Here is a 15,193-nt window from a genome sequence, read left to right on the forward strand (position 1 = left end):
CGACCATTCTCCCTGACCTAGTCTCATCTACCTGCACTCAGACCATAACCCTCCAATCCCCTCCTATCCATATACCTGTCCAATTTACTCTTAAATAATAAAATCGAGCCAGCCTCCACCACTTCCACCGGAAGCCCATTCCATACAGCCACCACCCTCTGAGTAAAGAAGTTCCCCCTCATGTTACCCCCTAAACCTTTGTCCCTCAATTCTGAAGCTATGTCCCCTTGTTGGAATCTTCCCCACTCTCAAAGGGAAAAGCCTACCCTGTCCGTCCCTCCTCAAATGTTAAAAACCTCTATCAAGTCCCCCCTCGACCTTCTACGCTCCAAAGAATAAAGACCCAACCTGTTCAACCTCTCTCTGTAGCCTAAGTGCTGAAACCCAGGCAACATTCTAGTAAATCTCCTCTGTACCCTCTCCATTTTGTCGACATCCTTCCTATAATTTGGCGACCAGAACTGCACACCATACTCCAGATTCGGCCTCACCAATGCCCTGTACAATTTCAACATTACATCCCAACTTCTATACTCGATGCTCTGATTTATAAAGGCAAGCATACCAAACGCCTTCTTCACCACCCTATCCACATGAGATTCCACCTTCAGGGAACAATGCACAGTTATTCCCAGATCCCTCTGTTCCACTGCATTCCTCAATTCCCTACCATTTACCCTGTACGTCCTATTTGGATTTGTCCTACCAAAATGCAGCACCTCACACTTATCAGCATTAAACTCCATCTGCCATCTTTCAGCCCACCCTTCCAAAAGGCCCAAGTCTCTCTGTAGTCTTTGAAAATCTACCTCACTATCAACTACTCCACCTATCTTAGTATCATCTGCATATTTACTAATCCAATTTGCCACACCATCATCCAGATCATTAATGTAAATGACAAACAACAGTGGACCCAACACAGATCCTTGGGGCACTCCACTAGACACTGGCCTCCAACCTGAAATTGTTGGTTTGCCACAGGGAGTGGAGGGGGGAGACCCAATCAGTTTTTTCCAGGACTGGATAGTGTGAATACATAAACAAGGTGTAATGGAAATAGAAAGGGCTCTAAGACCGAAACCTTCGGCTAACCATTCGGCCTTCGGCGAATGGGGGACGTGGCTGCGTTCTGGCAGTCATAGAAACATAGAAAATAGGTGCAGGAGGAGGCCATTCGGCCCTTCGAGCCTGTACACACCGCCATGCAATGTGATCATGGCTGATCATCCAACTCAGTATCCCGTACCTGCCTTCTCTCCATACCCCCTGATCCCTTTAGCCACAAGGGCCACATCTAACTCCCTCTTAAATATAGCCAACGAACTGGCCTCAACTACCTTCTGTGGCAGAGAATTCCACAGACTCACCACTCTCTGTGTGAAGAAATGTTTTCTCATCTCAGTCCTAAAAGACTTCCCCCTTATCCTTAAGCTGTGACCCCTGGTTCTGGACTCCCCCAACATCGGGAACAATCTTCCCGCATCTAGCCTCTCCAACCCCTTAAGAATTTTATATGTTTCTATAAGATCCCCCCTCAGTCTTCTAAATTCCAGCGAGTACAAGCCCAGTCTATCCAGTCTTTCCTCATATGTAAGTCCCGCCATCCCAGGGATCAATCTGGTGAACCTTCTCTGTACTCCCTCTAAGGCAAGAACGTCTTTCCTCAGGTTAGGAGACCAAAACTGTACACAGTACTCCAGGTGCGGTCTCACCAAGGCCCTGTACAACTGCAGCAGAACCTCCCTGCTCCTAAACTCAAATCCCCTTGCTATGAATGCCAACATACCATTGGCTTTCTTCACTGCCTGCTGCACCTGCATGCTTGCTTTCAATGACTGGTGCACCATGACACCCAGGTCACGTTGCATCTCCCAATCGGTCACCATTCAGGTAATACTCTGCTTTCCTGTTCTTGCCGCCAAAGTGGATAACCTCACATTTATCCACATTATATTGCATCTGCCATGCATTTGCCCACTCGCCTAATCTATCCAAGTCACTCTGCAGCCTCCTAGCATCCTCCTCGCAGCTAACACTGCCACCCAGCTTCTGTATATGTGGGGGGTGGTGGGGGAACCTTTATTTCTAATCTCCTCCTCAACGGAGATGCGAGCTTTATCGTGTTGTGTCTCCGTTGGCGCTACGGCCTAACACTGTGGAGTCGGCGGTCTCCAGCTGGGATCGACCTTGAAGCTGGCTGGTGACCGGCTTTCGGGAGCCGTAGCAGCTTCGACCGCCCCGAAGCGCGAGGTTTGATCGACCCGCTCGCAGGCCCTTCATCGGCCTGCTCGGCTCGGCCCTGGGGCCTTCCATCGCCCGGTGGGGGCTCAGGACCTTCATCGGCCTGCTCGGCTCGGCTCGGCCCTGGGACTTTCCATCGCCCGGTGGGGGCTTCAAAAGTCGGGAGCCTCGATCGCCTCGTGGCACCACGGGAGAAGATTGAGGAGGAGATAAGACTTTTCTTTGCCTTCCATCACAGTTTAATGCTGATAAGTGTGAGGTGCTGCATTTTGGTAGGACAAATCAAAATAGGACGTACAGGGTAAATGGTAGGGAATTGAGGAATGCAGTGGAACAGAGGGATCTGGGAATAACTGTGCATTGTTCCCTGAAGGTGGAATCTCATGTGGATAGGGTGGTGAAGAAGGCGTTTGGTATGCTTGCCTTTATAAATCAGAGCATCGAGTATAGAAGTTGGGATCTAATGTTAAAATTGTACAGGGCATTGGTGAGGCCGAATCTGGAGTATGGTGTGCAGTTCTGGTCGCCAAATTATAGGAAGGATGTCGACAAAATGGAGAGGGTACAGAGGAGATTTACTAGAATGTTGCCTGGGTTTCAGCACTTAGGCTACAGAGAGAGGTTGAACAGGTTGGGTCTTTATTCTTTGGAGCGTAGAAGGTCGAGGGGGGACTTGATAGAGGTTTTTAAAATTTTGAGAGGGACGGACAGAGTTGACGTGGGTAGGCTTTTCCCTTTGAGAGTGGGGAAGGTTCCAACAAGGGGACATAGCTTCAGAATTGAGGGACAAAGGTTTAGGGGGTAACATGAGGGGGTAACTTCTTTACTCAGAGGGTGGTGGCTGTATGGAATGGGCTTCCGGTGGAAGTGGTGGAGGCTGGCTGGATTTTATTATTTAAGAGTAAATTGGATAGGTATATGGATGGGAGGGGATTGGAGGGTTATGGTCTGAGAGCAGGTAGATGAGACTAGGTCAGAGAGAGTGGTCGGGGTGGACTGGTAGGGCCGGACAGGCCTGTTTCCGTGCTGTAGTTGTTATATGGTTATATGGTTAGTGAGGGTGTGCCTGGAGCAATCACTGTGATGGCTGTTTGTGTTAAAAATTGTAATTGTGTGTCTTGTGTCTTTATTGTCTAATGCCGGACCCTGACGTGAGAGGAAGCTGGCGCTATTTATTCGCCCCTTCTCCGTCAGGATAGTTCGTCTGTTTGTTTTTATGTCATGACTGTTTTTGTAAAGCGTCTTTGAGCATTTGGAAAAGCGCTATAAAAAATAAATGTTTATTATTATTATTATTATAACCAAAAGCCAAGTTCAATTCCTAAGATACCAAGATCGAGAATTGGTTCTGAAGTCAGTCGGGAATAACATAAAGAGCGGGGAAACCAATAAGAGCATGAAGGTACGAAAATAATTTTCTACCCAGACATCAGTAGCGCCTTGTTGAGCAGAAAAAGAGAATTTAATAATGTAAAAAATATATTATGGAAGAAAGGTTATAAGTTATAGACAATAGGTGCAGGAGGAGGCCATTCGGCCCTTCGAGCCTGTACGCACCACCATTCAATGTGATCATGGCTGATCATTCTCAATCAGTACCCCGTTCCTGCCTTCTCCCCATACCCCCTGACTCCGCTATCCTTAAGAGCTCTATCTAGCTCTCTCTTGAATGCATTCAGAGAATTGGCCTCCACTGCCCTCTGAGGCGGAGAATTCCACAGATTCACAACTCTCTGACTAAAAAAGTTTTTCCTCATCTCTGTTCTAAATGGCCTACCCCTTATTCTTAAACTGTGTGGCCCCTGGTTCTGGACTCCCCCAACATTGGGAACATGTTTCCTGCCTCTAACGTGTCCAACCCCTTAATAATCTTATACGTTTCGATAAGATCCTCCCTCATCCTTCTAAATTCCAGTGTATACAAGCCTAGTCGCTCCAGTCTTTCAACATATGACAGTCCCGCCATTCCGGGAATTAACCTGGTAAACCTACGCTGCACGCCCTCAATAGCAAGAATATCCTTCCTCAAATTTGGAGACCAAAACTGCACACAGTACTCCAGGTGCGGTCTCACCAGGGCCCTGTACAACTGTAGAAGGACCTTCGATACTCAACTCCTCTTGTTATGAAGGCCAACATGCCATTGGCTTTCTTCACTGCCTGCTGTACCTGCATGCTTCCTTTCAGTGACTGATGCACTAGGACACCCAGATCACGTTGTACGTCCCCTTTTCCTAACTTGACACCATTCAGATAATAATCTGCCTTCCTGTTCTTACCACCAAAGTGGACAACCTCACACTTATCCACATTAAACTGCATCTGCCATGCATCCGCCCACTCACACAACCTGGAGAGTGAACTGTATTAAGATGAATATTTTCCCGAGGATACAGTATTTATTTCAAACACTGCCTATACTTTTACCAAATAAAATTTTCCAAGAATTGAATAAAATTGTGAGAAATTTTCTTTGGAAAGGTAAAATGCCAAGAGTGTTTATGGAAAAATTAACATGGAAATTTGAATTGCAATTACCAAATTTTAAAAATTACTACCTGGCAGCACAAATGAGTTTCATTTCATCCTTTTATCAAGAGGGTGGAAAAACAACATGGGTTAAAATTGAAATGGATAAAATAAAAGAACTATGCCCAGAAGAATTGATCTATAAATGGGAAGCGAAGATATTAGTTAACGATAAAGAGTCACCTTTGCTAAAACAGTTAATTAATATATTGTTGAAAACAGTGAAAGCTAATGATAAAAGATTTTTTTTAACAGCTAAAACTCCATTAGTAAAAAATAGATTACCGCCGTTTGCTTGGAATAACCAAATATTACAAGTCTGGGAACAGAAGGGTATTAAACATATAGGAGATTGCTACGAAGGAAATAATTTTTTGACATTTTCTCAATTGAGAAACAAATATCAAATTCCAGGGAATAGTAATTTTTTTCTATTATCAACTACAATCTTTTTTAAGGGAAAGGGGGGGGGGCCGAAGTGCTTGTTTCCACACTGTATCACATTATGAGTAACTCAGCGGGTCGGGCAGCATCTCTGTGGGGAACGTGGACAGGTACAAAGTGCTGGAGTAACTCAGCGGGTCGGGCAGCATCTCTGTGGGGAACGTGGACAGGTACAAAGTGCTGGAGTAACTCAGCGGGTCGGGCAGCATCTGTGGAGAACGTGGACAGGTACAAAGTGCTGGAGTAACTCAGCGGGTCGGGCAGCATCTCTGTGGAGAACGTGGACAGGTACAAAGTGCTGGAGTAACTCAGCGGGTCGGGCAGCATCTCTGTGGAGAACGTGGACAGGTACAAAGTGCTGGAGTAACTCAGCGGGTCGGGCAGCATCTGTGGGTGACGTTTCGGGTTGAGACCCTTCAGACTGATGTCAGGGGAGTGGGTGATTCAGAGAGAAAGATAGAGAGGGGTGTGGAAAACAGGCCCTTCCCCACCGAGTCCGTCCGTCCGCACCAACCAACGATCACTCGGTACACTAGTTTAGTTTGGAGACACAGCGCGGAAACAGGCCCTGCTCAACCTTTAGCTTGCCCATCCCTCCCTTCCTCAGTAACACACTCCCTCCCTCCCTCCCTCCCGGGTGGAAACGATTCAGAGACTTGGTGTAAAAAATTAACAAGTTTATTCCTGGGAACATAAACAAGACAGAGACAGGAGGGTCTCACACACACACAAAATGACCGCTCTCTCATACACATCAAAGATTGTACTCCCTCAAACACGCACGCACACACACACACACACACAAACGCTCACGCACGCACAAACGCTCTCACACACACACAAAAAGCTCTCACACACACACACGCACTCTCACACACAAAATGATTGCTTACTCACATGAATGATAATCTTACACACACACGCTCTCTCACACACACACACACGCTCTTACACACACACACAAAATGATTGCGCTCACTCACATGAATGATGGTACTCTCACACACGCAAACGCTCTCACACAAACGCTCTCTCACACTCACGAACGCTTTACACACGCACACACACGCAAACGCTCTCAAATACTTTCACACCAAATGATCGTTCTCTCTCACATAAATGGTACTCACACACGCCCACACACAAACGCTCTCACACACACTCGCTCACAAACGCTCTCTCACACAAACGCTCTCATTCTCACACTGTCTTTCTCACATGCACATACACACTCATAGGCACGCACACACACACTCACACACAATCATATGCGCGCACACACACACAGTTTCTCACACACACACAGGCTCTCACACAGGCACGTACAAACACACATAGTTTCTCACACACACAGGCTCTCACACACGCACGTACAAACAGCCAATCCTCCACACCACAACCCGCGATCTTCATTTCTTCGACAACTTCAGCTGCTTGTGTTTGGGAGGCGCCCACTTGAGGCAGATGGAGTCAACTGCAGGAGGAAGGGAGAGAGACAGTGAGAGAGAGAGAGGAGGGAGAGAGAGAGAGAGAGGGGGGGAGAGAGAGAGGGGGAGAGAGAGAGGAGGGGGAGAGAGAGAGGAGGGGGAGAGAGAGAGGAGGGGGAGAGAGAGAGGGGGGGAGAGACGGGGGGGAGAGAGAGGGGGAGAGTGAGAGAGCGAGAGGGGGAGAACGAGAGGGGAGAACGAGAGGGGGGGAGAGAGAGAGAGGGGGAGAGAGAGGGGGAGAGAGAGGGGGGAGAGAGAGAGGGGGAGAGAGAGGGGGGGAGAGAGAGGGGGGGAGAGAGAGGGGGGGAGAGAGGGCATACCTGTGATCGGTGGTTTTTTGTACTGCGCACTTTTAAGATGTTCTTCTACGAGTTTCGGGGTAACGCAGATCACATGCTGACCCTTCCAATACTTCACCATGTTCAGAGACTGCAAGGTGCTGATAATGTCATTTTGTGTGATACTGGTCATATGGCTATGGGAGAGAGAGAGAGAGAGAGAGAGAGGGAGAGTAACTCAGCGGGTCGGTCAGCATCTCTGTGGAGAACGTGGACAGGTACAAAGTGCTGGAGTAACTCAGCGGGTCGGGCAGCATCTCTGTGGAGAACGTGGACAGGTACAAAGTGCTGGAGTAACTCAGCGGGAAGGGCCCGTTACTGGCCCTTCGGCCCACCGAGTCCGCGCCGACCAGCGATCCCCGCACACTAACACTATCCCACACACGCACGCACAACGGGGGATAATTTACAATCTTCACCGAAGCCAATTAACCTACAAACCCGCACGCACGTCTTTGGAGTGGGGGAGGAAACCGGAGCGCCCGGTGAGACCGCACCTGGAGTACCGTGTGCAGTTTTGGTCTCCTAGTTTGAGTTTAGGAGCAAGGAGGTCCTTCTGCAGTTGTACAGGGCCCTGGTGAGACCGCACCTGGAGTACTGCGTGCAGTTTTGGTCTCCAAATTTGAGGAAGGACGTCCTTGCTAATGAGGGCGTGCAGCGTAGGTTCACCAGGTTAATCCCCGGGATGGCGGGACTGACATACGATGAAAGAATGCGTCGACTGGGCTTGTATTCACTGGAATTTAGAAGGATGAGAGGGGATCTTATTGAAACATATAAGATTATTAAGGGGTTGGAAACGTTAGAGGCAGGAAACATGTTCCCAATGTTGGGGGAGTCCAGAACCAGGGGCCACAGTTTAAGAATAAGGGGTCGGCCATTTAGAACAAAGATGAGGAAAAACTTTTCCACCCAGAGAGTTGTGAATGTGTGGGATTCTCTGCCACAGAAGGCAGTGGAGGCCGATTCTCTGGATGATTTCAAAAGTTATATAGAGCTCGTAAAGTCAGGGGGTACGGGGAGAAGGCAGGCACGGTTTACTGATTGTGTGCGATCAGCCAGGATCACAATGAATGGCAGTGCATACACGCTCGAAGGGCCGAATGGCCTCCTCCTGCACCTATTTTCTATGTTTCAAGTTTGACAATATCTTTCCTGTAACACGGTGCCCAGAACTGAACACAGCGGCCTCACCAACGTCTTGTACAACTGCAACGTGACCTCCCAACTTCTACGCTCAATACTTTGACTGATTAAGGCCAATGTGCCAAAAGCCTTCTTGACCACCCTGTCTACATAGAAAATAGGTGCAGGAGGAGGCCATTCGCCCCTTCGAGCCAGCACCGCCATTCAAAGTGATCATGGTTGATCATCCACAATCAGTAATCTGTGCCTGCCTTCTCCCCATACCCCTTGATCCCACTAGCCCCTAGAGCTCTATCTAACTCTCTCTTAAACCCATCCAGTGAATCGGTCTCCACTGCCCTCTGTGGCAGAGAATCCCACACATTCACAACTGCAAACGTTTCTCCTCACCTCAGTTTTAAACGGCCTCCCCTTTATTCTTAGACTGTGTGGCCCCTGGTTCTGGACTCCCCCAACATTGGGAACATGTTTCCTGCATCTAGCTTGTCCAGTCCTTTTATAATTTTACACGTCTCTCTATAAGATCCCCCTCTCATCCTTCTAAACTCCAGTGAATACAAGCCCAGTCTTTCCAATCTTTCCTCGTACGACAGTCCCGCCATCCCGGGGATTAACCTGGTGAACCTACGCTGCACTGCCTCAATAGCAAGGACCTCCTTCCTCAAATTAGGAGAGCAAAACTGTACACAATACTGAAGAAGGGTCTCGACCCGAGACGTCACCCATTCCCTCTCTCCTAGATGTTGTCTGACCTGCTGAGTTACTCCAGCAGTTTGTGATACCTTCGATTTGTACCAGCATCTGCAGTTATTTTCCTACATAACTTCAGAATTAAGGGACAAAAGTTTAGGGGTAACATGAGGGGTAACTTCTTTACTCAGAGGGTGGTGGCTGTGTGGAATGAGCTTCCGGTGGAAGTGGTGGAGGCTGGCTCGATTTTATTATTTAAGAGTAAATTGGATAGGTATATGGATAAGAGGGGATTAGAGGGTTATGGTCTGAGAGCAGGTAGATGAGACTAGGTCAGAGAAAGTGGTCGGCGTGGACTGTTAGGGCCGAATGGGCCTGTTTCCGTGCTGTAATTGTTATGTGGTCTCACTAGGGCCCTGTACAACTGCAGAAGGACCTCTTTACTCCTAGACTCAACTCCTCTCGTTATGAAGGCCAACATGCCGTTAGCTTTCTTCACTGCCTGCTGTACCTGCACGCTTACTTTCAGTGACTGGTGTACAAGGACACCCAGGTCTCGCTGCACCTCCCCCTTACCTAACCTGACACTCCCTGTACACTGGGATCAGCCAATCTTCCCTGTCCCGCCTGCAATTGGTCCAAAACGCCGCAGCGAGACTCCTGACAGGTGCCCGTAAAAGGGACCACATCACCCCGATTCTGGCCGCTCTCCACTGGCTCCCAGTACAGTACAGAATCAACTTCAAGCTCCTCCTATTCACATACAAAGCCCCCCCCATATCAAAAATCTTCTAACCCACCACTCTATCTCCAGGTCCCTCAGGTCGGCTGACTTGGGGCTACTGACTATCCCGCGGTCTAGGCTTAAGCTCAGCTCCTAGACTGTGGAACAGCATCCCTCTCCCCATCAGAACTGCCCCCCTCCATCGACTCCTTTAACTCCAGGCTCAAAACCTATTTCTACTCCCTAGCGTTTGAGGCCCGCTGTGAACTGTTTATGTATGTGCTGTTATGTTTGTGTGCCATTGTGTGTTCGTTCTTAGTACCTGGACTGATGTGCAGCACTTTGGTCAACGCGAGTTGTTTTTAAATGTGCCGTACAAATAAAATTGACCAATGAGATGATAATCGGCCTCCTTGTTTTTGCTGCCAAAGTGGACAACCTCACATTGTACTGCAGGTCACCCTGCGACTGGCGGCACGGTGGCACAGCGGTAGAGTTGCTGCCTTACAGCGAATGCAGCGCAGGTTCGATCCTGGCTACGGGCGCCGTCTGTACAGAGTTTGTACGTTCTCCCCGTGATTTTCTCCGAGATCTACGGTTTCCTCCCACACTCCAAAGACGTACATGTATGTGGGTTAATGGCTGGGCAAATGTAAAAATTGTCCCTAGTGGGTGTAGGATAGTGTTAATGTGCGGGGATCGCTGGGCGGTGCGGACTCGGTGGGCCCTGTTACCGCGCTGTATCTCTGAATCTAAAATCTAAAATTGGACGGTTGATGTGACAAGGAAAGGCCCTCGACAACGAGCCTGGCAATGGGTGGTTGGGTACCTGAGGTCTTTGATGGAGAGGGTCCCCCGAAAGTCACGCAGGATCTCCAGCAGTACCCAGGACCAGTAGCTACGATAACTTAGCTTGCCCAGGTCCGAGAGGGGCTTCTCTGGAGAGCCCACCGTGCTCTCCAACTTGGAGAGCTCGTAGCCTGCAGCGGGTGGGGAGGGAGGGAGGGAAGAGGAAGACGTTTAGTTCAGGGAGTGAGAGAAACACAGACAACAGGTGTAGGAGGAGGCCACTCGGCCCTTCCAGCCTGCACGCACCGCCATTCATTGTAATCGCGGCTTGACCGTCCACAATCAGTAACCCGTGCCTGCCTTCTCCCCATACCCCTTGATCCCACTAGCCCCTAGAGCTCTATCTAACTCTCTCTTAAACCCATCCAGTGAATCGGCCTCCACTGCCCTCTGTGGCAGAGAATCCCACACATACACAACAAGAGACGTGAGTGATGCCCTTCGGCCCAGCTTGCGAGGTGGAGGAGGGGTTACAGAGACAGGGAGAGGGGGTGTAGGGGGGGAGGGGGTTACAGAGACGGGGAGAGGGGGTGTAGGGGGGAGGGGGTTACAGAGACGGGGAGAGGGGGTCAGAGACAGGGAGAGGGGGTGTAGGGGGGGGGAGGGGGTTACAGAGACAGGGAGAGGGGGTGTAGGGGGTCACAGAGACGGGGAGGGGGTTACAGAGATGGGGGAGGGGGTTACAGAGAGGAGGGAGGGGGTTACAGAGAGGGGGGAGGGGGTTACAGAGAGGGGGGGAGGGGTGTAGGGGGAGGGTAGGGGGTTACAGAGACGGGGAGGTTACAGACAGGGAGAGGGGGTGCAGGGGGGGAAGAGGGGAGGGGTTACAGAGACGGGGAGAGGGGGTGTAGGGGGGTGGGAGTTAGAGAGATGGGGAGAGGAGGGGAGGGGGTTACAGAGACGGGGAGAGAGGGTGTAGGGGGGAGGGGGGGGTTACAGAGAGGGGGGAGGGGGTTACAGAGACGGGGGAGAGGGGGTGTAGGGGGGAGGGGAGGGGGTTACAGAGACAGGGAGAGGGGGTGTCGGGGGGAGGGGAGGGGGTTACAGAGACGGGGAGAGGGGGTGTCGGGGTTTACAGACGGGGAGAGCAGAGGAAGCGGTCACTCACTAAAGGCAATGAGGAACTTCCCGTACCCCCTTCTCTGGTACGGGGGGAGTGTCAGGATGCAGGCCACGTTGTTCCCATCTGGAGATTCCTTCTCCTAGAGAGACAGAGGCAAAGTCGGGATCAGGCGGCGGATGTGGAGTGCATGGACTAACAGGTTTAGAGACCCACAGCATGGAAACACCACCTTCCCCACTGAGACCGTCCGCGCCGACCAGCGATCGCCCCGTATATAGAAACATAAACAGGAGCAGGAGGAGGCCATTCGGCCCTTCGAGCCTGTATGCACCAACATTCATTGTGATCGCGGCTGACCGTCCACAATCAGTAACCCGTGCCTGCCTTCTCCCCATACCCCTTGATCCCACTAGCCCCTAGAGCTCTATCTAACTCTCTCTTAAACCCATCCAGTGAATCGGCCTCCACTGCCCTCTGTGGCAGAGAATCCCACACATTCACAACTGCAAACGTTCCTCCTCATCTCAGTTTTAAACGGCCTCCCCTTTATTCTTAGACTGTGTGGCCCCTGGTTCTGGACTCGCCCAACATTGGGAACATGTTTCCTGCATCTAGCTTGTCCAGTCCTTTTATAATTTTACACGTCTCTCTATAAGATCCCCCTCTCGTCCTTCTAAACTCCAGCGAATACAAGCCCCAGTCTTTCCAATCTTTCCTCGTACGACAGTCCCGCCATCCCGGGGATTAACCTGGTGAACCTACGCTGCACTGCCTCAATAGCAAGGACGTCCTTCCTCAAACTAGGAGACCGAAACTGCACACAATACTCCAGGTGCGGTCTCACTAGGGCCCAGTACAACTGCAGAAGGACCTCTTTACTCCTATACTCAACTTCTCTTGTTATGAAGGCCAACATGCCATTGGCTTTCTTCACTGCCTGCTGTACCTGCATGCTTCCTTTCAGTGACTGATGCACTAGGACACCCAGATCTCGTTGTACCTTTTCCTAACTTGACACCATTCAGATAATACTCTGCCTTCCTGTTCTTACCACCAAAGTGGACAACCTCACACTTATCCACATTAAACTGCATCTGCCCTGCATCCACCCACTCACACAACCTGTCCAAGTCACCCTGCAACCTCATAGCATCTTCCTCACAGTTGACTGGTGTACAAGGACACCCAGGTCTCGCTGCACCTCCCCCTTACCTAACCTGACTCCATTGAGATAATAATCTGCCTCCTTGTTTCTGCCGCCAAAGTGGATAACCTCACATTTATCTATATTATACTACACTAGTTTAGTTTAGAGAAACAGCGCGGAAACAGGCCCTACCCCACCAAGTCCACGCCGACCAGCAATCCCCGCACACTAACACTATCTTACACACACTGGGGACAATTTACATTAATACCAAGCCAATCAACCTACAAACCTGTAGGTCACATTTATACCAAGTTCACAAATAACCAGAGGTCATAGACTCAGAATGAAAGGACGTTCCTTTAGGAAAGATGTCTTAGTTTAGATCACGACTGCGGGCGGTATCTTTACCGAGTTTGTACGTTCTCCCCGTGACCTGCGTGGGTTTTCTCCGGGTGCCTCGGTTACCTCCCACACTCCAAAGACATGCGGTTTTGTAGGTCAATTGGCTTGTAAATTGTATCAGGTACATTGTCCCTAGTGTGTGTAGGATAGTGTTATAGTGTGCGAGGATCGGACACGGTGCTAACACTATCTTACACACACTGGGGACAATTTACATTAATACAGAAACAGAAGGGGTTGTGTTTCCGCACTGTGTCTCTAAACTAAACTAGTGTATGGGGTGATCGATGGACGGCACGGAATCGGTGGGCTTTCCACGCTGTATTTCCAAACAAAAAGGCAGAGTATTATGTGAATGGTGTCAAGTTAGGAAAAGGGGACGTACAACGAGATCTGGGCGTCCTAGTGCATCAGTCACTGAAAGGAAGCATGCAGGTACAGCAGGCAGTGAACAAAGCCAATGGCATGTTGGCCTTCATAACAAGAGGAGTTGAGTATAGGAGCAAAGAGGTCCTTCTGCAGTTGTACCGGGCCCTGGTGAGACCGCACCTGGAGTACTGTGTGTGCAGTTTTGGTCTCCAAATTTGAGGAAGGATATTCTTGCTATTGAGGGCGTGCAGCGTAGGTTTACTAGGTTAATTCCCGGAATGGCGGGACTGTCGTATGTTGAAAGACTGGAGCGACTAGGCTTGTATACCCTGGAATTTAGAAGGATGAGAGGAGATCTTATTGAAACGTATAAGATTATTAAGGGGTTGGACACGTTAGAGGCAGGAAACATGTTCCCAATGTTGGAGGAGTCCAGAACCAGAGGCCAGTTTAAGAATAAGGGGTCGGCCATTTACAACTGAGATGAGGAAAAACTTTTTCAGTCAGAGAGTTGTGAATCTGTGGAATTCTCTGCCTCAGAAGTCAGTGGAGGCCATTTCTCTGAATGCATTCAAGAGAGAGCTAGATAGAGCTCTTAAGGATAGCAGAGTCAGGGGGTATGGGGAGAAGGCAGGAACGGGGTACTGATTGAGAATGATCAGCCATGATTACATTGAATGGCGGTGCGTACAGGCTCGAAGGTCCGAATGACCTCCTCCTGCACCTGTTGTCTATTGTCTAAAAACTGCAACATTGCTCTGAAAGGAGGGTCCTTTAATTCGGAGGCTGCGACTTCTGGTCACGAGCTTGTGAACACACCCTCCCCGCCCTCGAACCTTGGAAAAGTAGCCCACAATGTGCGCTCCGAGCCGGTCGACCTCTGTCAAGATGTAGAAGACAAAAGGCTCCACGTCGAAGTAGAGGGTCTTGTGGTCGAGAAAAAGTTTTGCCAGAAGGCACAGATTCTGGCAATAGATCTAGAAAGAAAGATACAGGGAACCAGGTCATCAGCAGTGGTGGTTAGTTTAGAGACACAACCCCTTCTCCACCGAGTCCGTCCGCGCCGACCAGCGATCCCCGCACACTAGTTTAGTTTAGAGACACAGCGCGGAAACACAACCCCTTCCCCACCGAGTCCGTCCGTCCGCGCCGACCAGCGATCCCCGCACACTAGTTTAGTTTACAGACCCTCAGCGCGGAAACACAATCCCTTCCCCACCGAGTCTGTCCGCGCCGACCAGCGATCACCCATTCACACACTAGTTTAGTTTAGAGACACACAGCGCAGAAACACAACCCTTTCCACACCGAGTCCGTCCGTGCCGACCAGCGATCGCCCCGTGTTTTGGCTCAACTGAGTTGACGGGCCAGTATATCACCAGGCAGCGCCCCCACCTTGCACCACTCCCCCCCACCCACCCTCGCACCTTGTGGTCGCGGCCGTCTACTTCGTACACAGAGATGTTGGTTTTCCGATAGATTTCTTTCCCAGGCGGCTGCCTCCATTGACACTGGGCCTGTGGGGGGGAGAGACAGAGAGAGAGAGAGAGTACAGTTTAGTTTTTGTAGGTAGACACAAAGTGCTGGAGTATAAGAAAATAACTGCAAATGCTGGTACAAATCGAAGTATTTATTCACAAAATGCTGCAGTAACTCAGCAGGTTGGGCAGCATCTCAGGAGAGAAGGAATGGGTAACGTTTCGGGTCGAGACCTTCTTCAGACTGGAGTGCTGGAGTAACTCAGCGGGTCGGGCAGCA

The 15,193-nt window shown here is 50.0% G+C and overlaps 1 protein-coding gene across 1 annotated transcript in view; it reads right to left on the reverse strand.

The window, feature by feature from the left end:
- Nucleotides 1–5,879: 5,879 nt before the first annotated feature.
- Nucleotides 5,880–15,193, reverse strand: part of kat8 (K(lysine) acetyltransferase 8) — a 14,714-nt gene continuing 5,400 nt past the window's right edge. Inside the window, 6 exon segments of the mRNA XM_078430274.1 lie at nucleotides 5,880–6,691; nucleotides 7,025–7,179; nucleotides 10,432–10,582; nucleotides 11,560–11,653; nucleotides 14,272–14,412; nucleotides 14,863–14,952. Of these exon segments, the coding sequence (XP_078286400.1) occupies nucleotides 6,627–6,691; nucleotides 7,025–7,179; nucleotides 10,432–10,582; nucleotides 11,560–11,653; nucleotides 14,272–14,412; nucleotides 14,863–14,952 (696 nt within the window). The 3' untranslated portion in view covers nucleotides 5,880–6,626.

Source organism: Rhinoraja longicauda, chromosome 39, assembly GCF_053455715.1.
Source record: "Rhinoraja longicauda isolate Sanriku21f chromosome 39, sRhiLon1.1, whole genome shotgun sequence".
In the NCBI taxonomy this organism is placed as follows: Eukaryota; Metazoa; Chordata; class Chondrichthyes; order Rajiformes; family Arhynchobatidae; genus Rhinoraja; species Rhinoraja longicauda.